The sequence below is a fragment of the Asparagus officinalis genome, chromosome 3 (genome assembly GCF_001876935.1).
Source record: "Asparagus officinalis chromosome 3, Aspof.V1, whole genome shotgun sequence".
Classification (NCBI taxonomy): domain Eukaryota; kingdom Viridiplantae; phylum Streptophyta; class Magnoliopsida; order Asparagales; family Asparagaceae; genus Asparagus; species Asparagus officinalis.
The window spans coordinates 112,992,798-113,001,572 of record NC_033796.1 but is presented as its reverse complement, the minus strand read 5'-3'; the positions used below and the strand labels follow the sequence as shown (position 1 = coordinate 113,001,572).

The window sequence follows — 8,775 nt, the reverse complement described above, 5'->3', positions numbered from 1 at the left end:
CACACTTTTGTAGCTTTATAATCATGCACACCTCTCATCGTCTACTAATTACCCTGGGCTGGATGGAGTTAGCCAACGTATTCACTTCCATGATTATTATCCCAAGGCTGTTCAGAACCTTCTATGAGATGAAATTCCAAGGTCCTAGCTATAAACTACTTGGATTCATGTATGCCCAAATTTTATGAACACTAACGCAATTCTAACACATTTTGAAGGATGCATAAAAAAATTTATTGCTTTTTGAAAAGTTAAAATTGTAAATAAGTTTTTTTTTCCGGGAAGTAAATAAATAAGCAAAATGGGAACAAGTAGTGCAGATCAAATATTCTCCAAAGTTAACTGAGGAATCTATTTGAAGCATATTACCTTGCACTTACTTCTACCTTGTTAGTTCTCATACTGACGTACATTAGAAAATTTGTCATATCTAGATAATGAATATTGCAGCAGATCGACGCCACCTGTCTCTAAAACAAAATACCCTTCAAGCCAAGGAGCCTATTTGTCAAACACCAATAAATTAATATTTAAGCAACTCACTCACTATGACAACAAAATATAGGACACTTGTAAACACACGCAAACGCACACGCGCACACGCGCGGGGGTCTCGCTCATTCACACTCACTCACTCACTCACTCACACATACTTTTGAGGTGCAAGAAAGCGAAAAGGCCAACCATGAGGCCCCCAACTAACACCGTCCCATTTCCTAACCCCGTTGCTCCTTAAAACATGGGGTTTTTTCCGCCTTAACAAAAAGCCCCTCTTTTCACAACACAACACAACACATGACATAAAATCCTCCTCCTTCACACATCATATCAAACCACAACACTCATCACCAATCCAAAATCCACCACCAATATCTCCTTCATCAATAATTCACATGACCAATGGAGATAGAATCAGCCAAGTGCGAGTGCTGCGGACTGAAAGAGGACTGCACAAAGGATTACATAACAAAGGTGAAGGCCGACTTTGATGGCAAGTGGCTCTGCGGTCTCTGCACAGAAGCGGTGAGGGACGAAGGGAAGAAGAAGGAGAACGGAGGAGTGGACGAGGCCATGAAGGCTCACATGTCGTTCTGCAGCAAGTTTAAATCGAACCCCGCAGTTCGAGTTGCTGATGGCATGAGACAGATGCTGAGGAGGAGGTCCACCGATCCTACATCGTCAACGTCGGGCTCCGTTAAGTCACCTAAGAAGTACTACGGGAGGGCAGGGAACAACTCACAAGTACTGGGAGATGATGCATCAGCGTCTCTGTTTTGATTGATGCATGAGGATGTGGAGGTTTGAAATCTCTAGCTAGTGAGGTTGGAATAAGTCTCTTAATTAATTAGCCTTTTGATGGCTTATAACTAAGCAATTAGCTCCCTTCTCTTAAAATGTTCTTTGTCTGAGATTTCATCTGACACCCGGTTCATATAAGGTCATCGTGCATATAGGAATAGGGATCTAAACAACATACAGTTGAGGTTTCGATCTTGAAAGCTTCATCGAAGCTTCTGATCGAAGGTGTGCGTGTTCGTTGTTCACGAATTATTTAGATGATTTTCTTCATCATATTCGCTGCTCATGGAAGGAAAAGAAACGTAGGATATGATTTATGTTAGTCGTACATATGCAAAAGGATGGTGACCAGTTAGGTTAACAAGGATAATTAAGTGACGATGACGATCACTACGTACTAACCTCTCTGTCTTCAGTGATATGAGGAACGTCACAGCCAACGAATTCGCAAAGATAGCACCTAATTCATTTGTGATGATGTGCAGCAGGGCAACTTTTCTTTTTTCTTTTTTTTCTTTTTTTTTCCCCACCAAATAGCCGAAAGACTGTGATGTGCCTAAAATTAAATAGAAACGGAAACATTTATTTTTCAGTAACGAGCTATATAATTTGAAACATACTAATCATAGACGGTAGCTAGCTCTGCTATTCAAATTTTCAATTCTTGCAATTCCCTTCTCTCTACCTTCGTAAGTAAGTTTGATTCCGTAATGTAACCATGCCTTTAATTAAAGAAATGGTTGAGTTCTTCTTTCATCCATATCGAAACTTCATATTTTTTTTTTCAATTATAGTAAAGTTGTAAGCGCATAAGCATCCACTTTGCTCCTTAAAATTTAAAAAAAAAAACCTCGCATATATGTAGAGGCCGGGGTTTGAGTACATGATCATTTCGTCACAAATTAAATGCACAATCTAACAACTTTGCTCGATCGTGCTCATTCACTAGTTGGCCTCTCCACTTCACTCGCAGGCAGACAGCGACGAGGCATCTCCATATATTATATATATATAGTAATAATTAATAAACAGTGGTGGTAGTCTCAACAAGAATGCAAATTATAATATCAAACGAACTATGATATATATATATATATATATATAGTATCTCGATTGAATTTATACTAATTAGACCTACGTATATATCGAGGTCAGGCTTGGGTCTGAGCTAGCTGTAGCTGAATTAATTTAGGTCCTGAGGAGACCAAAATCTAACGGAGCTTTGGTTAGACAAGTTGGTTGGGGTTAGATGGATGGGGTTGGTGCGGATGAGGTCGAGTTAGGTGCGATTAGGTTGAGCTGGTCATGTGTTGTAATTATGGAGCGAGAATGAATGAGGTCATGCAACTTCTGAAATGGTATATATATATATATATATCAAGCTTCTTTTTTTTTTTTTTTAACTTTTTCAAGGTGCACAATTAATTTGGTCGGGGCACCCTCCGACCTCGAAGGTTGTCCGTCATTTTCTCCTGCATGCGCGAGAACTAACTGATGAAGGGAATATTACTCCTGGTTTGCGAAGAGCCGGATAGATCAAGAGAAGATGATATATTGCCATGGAACAAGTGATCGATGTTTGCAACATGATTCTCTAAATTTCCGATAAATAAGGAATCGTAAGGAAAGTTAAAAGCTTATATCTATCTATATATCTATCTATCTATCTATCTAAAACTGCAGATGCATTTTAACTCGATCGGATAACGGATAATTGTGCGCTACTGAGTTAAGTTTGCTGATAGCCCTCGATCAGGACAGTTGAAACCTAGCTCTCACTGAAGACTGACGGTGGTAATGTTGACATCTCCAGGGATTAGTCAATCAATGATTGCAAACCACAAAAAAGGTACATACACCTGCAGTGCGAAAAGGAAGAGGCATACCTAAAACACTTGGTGCTCGTCACGTGCGGGTATGGAGGAGCCTCCTCCTCGCTCTTTTTCGCTTCCACCTCTGAATTGATCAATCTTGTTGACTAGAAATTTGTTTAGATTCTCTCTAAATTTATGGAAGGGTTTAGCATCACCCATTTAGTTTTATTTTCTGAACATTTTTAAGCATTTGGGGCATAACGCTGATTCCCAATTCAAGTCTTCCACCACCACTAGAAATTAAAGATATAATTAAGCAGATATGTTGTGCGCAGCGGAAATTTCGACAGAATTTCTGGTGCACAATAAGAGAGAAAGATCAATAAGAATTATCGTCTCACCAAGGAAACAAGAATCTGAAACGAATATCTCAACAAGGTGAGATATCGGCTCTTCCTCTCATCAGTTCTAGGATTGACTTGTCGAGAGATCCTAAAAAAGTATTACAATGACCACAAACACAAACAAACCAATTTTACGTGGTTCGGCAAACTGCCTACGTCCACGGGGCAAGGAGGGGGAGAACTACTATTAGAGGGAGAGAACACAACTAGGGTTTACAATCACTCAATCTAAACCCTCACACAAACTCTCAAACCTCTCACACAATTATCTCTCTTAAAAGGGATGCACAAAACTCCTCTTCAAAACAGCCGAAAAAAGAAATTTGCTTTTCCCCCTTCTGTTTTGCTTGCACGCCGCCCAAGACTGTCCTTTTATTTCTTCCGAAGCCCTTTGCCGAAAAATAAACTCCTTGGACCCCTGCACACGCAACCACCAAAAGAAAAGACTCCCTACGATTTTTCTCCAAAGCCTGCTCTTGCACAATCCTTCACGAAACCCTAGAAGGGCATCTATAAAGTTCTGATGCGACTTCGGGTGGGCTATTTTCATTTATGTTTGCAACAAAAAAGCGGTCATTTGTGGGCTCGTGAACTCTCTTCACGCGGATATTTTTGAGGTCACGTGGGTGGGCCCCATGTACTTCACGTTCACAATTCTCCACCTCGATGAAGTTTTCCCAAAACTGAGCCGACACCAACCAAACCAAATGTCTCACTTATTGCGTCCAGTACGAAGTGAAACAATTCACGACAACAGACTCAATCCACTACAAGTCGAGAACCCAAATGAGAATGCGAACACTCTCCAAATGTCGGTATCAACTCACCAAATCGATCTCACCCCATCAAAATCCAAATCGGCTGTATCGTAAAGACTGCCTACGTATCCTCTTGCCCAATGAATCAAGCCGAACGTAGTTCACCCAAATGGCCGCGAACGACCTCAATCCAATAGAAGAGTTCGCAACCCTTCTCTAATATCATCAACTCTGCGGCTGATAGCACCTCCAATAGCCTCAAACACCTCCACCTGAGGTGAACCAATGACCATATCCAAACTATATCTACCAGCTGTATTCGAATCAAAATCTAACTCATCATCTGCATCAAAAACCAATTGATCCCGAAGCTGTGTCACCTCAGCTAGAATCTCAAATGATGTAGTATGATCTGGAGTAATCTTCACCCAATATAGAGTAGCACCACTCTCCACCCGCTGTGATACCTCTAAGGTTTGTCCAAAACTCTCCACCTGCTGAGAGTCAAATAGCTCCCTCATCGAAGCCTCAACCAAAGTGACACTACCAGACCAAACATTCAATGGAGTTTTACCTCCAATCGCAGTAGTTGACAACTGTTTAATAGGATGACCCAAATATGTTGAAGCCTCAGTCTGGAAACTCTTCTGTAAATCATTGCTCGACAACAAACACCGATCCTCCTCCAGCAAGGCACGGCTCTCCAAATTTGCCACCCTATCTCGTTGCCCCAAGATTTCCTTTCCAACAAAGTGTTTTAAAATATCGTGAGCTCGGCTCCAATACAGAAACATGTTCATCTTGTACCTCCCACCAAAATCAGAATGAAGACCTTCACCTTTCTGTCTATTACACACTTCTTCAATCTGTTGGAGACTACTAAGACTTTCTCCAATGGTGATTTGGTTGCAACCCAAACACGCCTAGAACAGCCACTAACAAAGGAAACCAATTTGGCCCCTTGGAAGGCCCCCAAACATCCATGTGAACTCCTCCAGAACAACCCTTAGTACGGTGAATGGAGGTGCCAAATTTTACATTGGTCTTCTTGCTCACATTAATATGCTCACTGGACTTTAAACTACAGGTCTTTGTACCCTCTTTCAATCTATGTGAGGAATCAATACTGGAATGGCCAAGCCCCAAATACCGCAGTCTAGTCGAATCAATAGAAGTCGCCAGTTCTTTATCTGCCACTATACCTCCAGTCAAGTAATACAGGTTATTCCTCCTGACGCCCTTCATCACAATTCGAGAGTCTTCCACAATCTTGAAAACTATATCCTCAATTCGAACATTCAAACCCTCTCCAACCAAAGCTCCAATCGAGATCAAGTTTTTCCTCAAAGAAGGAACATATCTCACATCATTTAACTCCCTAACAGTCTCGTCAAACATTTTGATACGAATTCTTCCTATCCTAAGGATCTAGCATGCACGGTTATCAGTCATGTACACCACACCACTATCCAGCTTCTCAAAACTAGAGAACCATTCGCTTCTAGGGCACGATAGGTCGTACCACTATCCAACATCCACCCAGATTCCTCCGAATAGCTACATGTAGGACTGATAGAAAACGAATAAATAGAAGAGTCGGAAATATTACCATCTGATACGATGTTTGCTTCTGATGATGGTTGCTTCCCTTTTTCCTTCTGCTTATTCTTCATCCATTCGTCAAGCTTTGGGCAGTCTTTCTTCCAATGATCAGTCTCTTTGCACCAAGCACACTGATTTTTTCCAATTGTAGGATGTCCTACTCTAGACTGTGACTTCCAATTCTTTCGGTTTGGACCCTTGCCTCTTGCGGCCAACGTCTCTGCTACCGACTCAGTTGAAGTCTCCTTATCGTTCTTCCGAAGCTGATAATTCACCAGTGCAGCAGTGACCTCACTATACGAAAAAGATGCCTTCTCATTAATCAGAGTAAGGACGAAGGTCTCATATTCCTCATCGGGCAAGGAACTCAACAATAGTAACGCCTTGTCCTCATCTTCAATCTTGACATCTACATTCGTCAAATCCGCAAGAAGCTTCGTGTAGTGATTCATGTGATCTCTAATTGAGGTTTCCTTCTTCAACTGGAAACGATAAAGTCTCCTCTTCAAATGCAAGCGATTCTCAACACTCTTTGTCAGATACTTGATTTCGAGAATCTCTCAAATCTTTTTTACAGAAATCTCATTCATCACATCATATTTTAGATTTTGAGTCAAACAAGATCTAATCACACCACACGTCGTTTGATTCAACTTCTTCCAAACCTTCTCTTTAATCTCATCTGGCTTGCCATCTAACTCTAATGTATCCTCTAAATTTTACGCGTTCAGCGCATCCAAAACCTCGCATCTCCATAATCCAAAGTTATTTGTGCCATTAAATTTCTCCACATGTATCTTAATAGAGTGGATATTCAAACTCTGAATGGTCTTCGCGTCAGAAGCACCACCCTCGACACCCAAAACACCTTCTTTTCCCGACATTCTTTCTCAACGTACCAACGAACGAAGAATAGATCCAAAATTAAAAAGATAGAGTCTTTACCAAAAGATCTCACCTTTATCACCAAACGAAGTCCTAGGCGAGCCTCCAATTGATCTACTCCTCCAACCAAACCCTAGATCTGGAACCTAGGCTCTGATACCACTTGTTGTGCGTAGCGAAAATTTTGGCAGAATTTCTGGTGCATAATAAGAGAGAAAGATCAATAAGAATTCTCGTCTCACCAAGGAAACAAGAATCTGAAAAGAGAGAAAGATCAATAAGAATTCTCGTCTCACCAAGGAAACAAGAATCTGAAGCGAATATCTCAACAAGGTGAGATATCGGTTCTTCCTCTCATCGTCTCACCAAGGAAACAAGAATCTGAAGCGAATATCTCAACAAGGTGAGATATCGGTTCTTCCTCTCATCAGTTCTAGGACTGACTTGTCAATGGATCCTAAAAAACTATTACAATGGCCACAAACACAAACAAACCAATTTTACGTGGTTCGGCAAACTGCCTACGTCCACGGGGCAATGAGGGGGAGAACTACTATTAGAGGGAGAGAACACAACTAGGGTTTACAATTACTTAATCTAAACCCTCACACAAACTCTCAAACCTCTCACACAATTATCTCTCTTAAAAGGGATGCACAAAACCCTAAAACAGCTGCACAAAACTCCTCTTCAAAACAGCCAAAAAAAGAAATTTGCTTTTCCCACTTCTATTTTGCTTGCACACCGCCCAAGACTATCCTTTTATTGACTGTCCTTTTATTTCTTCCGAAGCCCTCTGCCGAAAAATAAACTCTTTGCACCCCTGCACACGCAGCCACCAAAAGAAAAGACTCCTTGCGATTTCTCCAAAGCCTGCTCTTGCACAATCCTTCATGAAACCCTAGAAGGGTATTTATAAAGTTCTGATGCGACTTCGGGTGGGTTATTTTCATTTATGTTTGCAACGAAAAAGCGGTCATTTGTGGGCTCGTGAACTCTCTTCACGCGAAGAGTTTTGAGGTCACATTGGTGGGCCCCATGTACTTCACGTTCACAAGATACAGAGATAATCCAATCATTGTTAGAAGTTAATCTATAACTCTAGAAGCATATCTAAAATTCTTGTAAATATAGATGTAGGAATTAGAGATTTGACAACAAATAGGTGTATCTACAATTAGGATTAGCACAGAATTCTCTATAAAATTTAATGTATCATGAAAAATGATAAGAATAAAGCTTTTAGAAAGGAAAGAGACTATTTTATTCATCGCGTGTTGAAGTGTTTAAATATAAGAGCAATGGGAGAGGCTCTAGAATCTTGAGTGATGTGGGAGTAAAATAAAGAAAAGCATGCATATGATACTCTAACTACTACATTTAACATAACACCCCCAACGAACTCATGGTGAGCAGAGAGCCGAGAATTCGGATCGATGATCCAAATTTGTGCAGATGCTTGATGGCAGTAGGCTCAGCGAGGATGGTGAGCAAATCTGGAAATTTTCACCAACTCTTTGTGAAACAAGTTTGTAGTGTTGCAGATCTTTTTGAGAGCAAAGTTTTGAGAAAGAAGTAAAGTCTGGATATTTGAAATCATAAAATATATATAGGTTTGAAAAGGTGCTTCCAACGGTCGTAACTTTTTAAAAAACGCCTTGGAAAAAACAGACATTTTTCAACAGGCTCTTGTCTGTTCATATTTTGATAAATTCGAAAATCTAAAATAACAGTAATAATAAAAAATAATGTACTCAAAAATATATATACTCAAAAGTTAGAATATTTAAGTGGGTCAAAATATATAATAAAAAAATAATCGTGTCAAAATGGCGCATTATTCGCGCTATTCGCACGCGGATTTAGAAGCCTATACTTTGACCCATTTATCAAAACCCAACAATCATTAAATGGTTTTAAACCTCTAAAAAAGTGCTCAAATATCCGATGTGAGACTATCTTGTTTTTACAAACAAATACTAACATTGCATACATCATTGGTAGCTGCAAAGA

At 40.2% G+C, this 8,775-nt stretch overlaps 1 protein-coding gene across 1 annotated transcript; it reads left to right on the top strand.

Annotated features, from left to right (window-relative positions):
* On the top strand, positions 694 to 1,395 carry LOC109832470. Its single transcript, XM_020399824.1, has one exon. It carries the CDS (start codon positions 901 to 903, stop codon positions 1,276 to 1,278), a length of 378 nt encoding a protein of 125 aa, XP_020255413.1. The 5' UTR covers positions 694 to 900; the 3' UTR covers positions 1,279 to 1,395.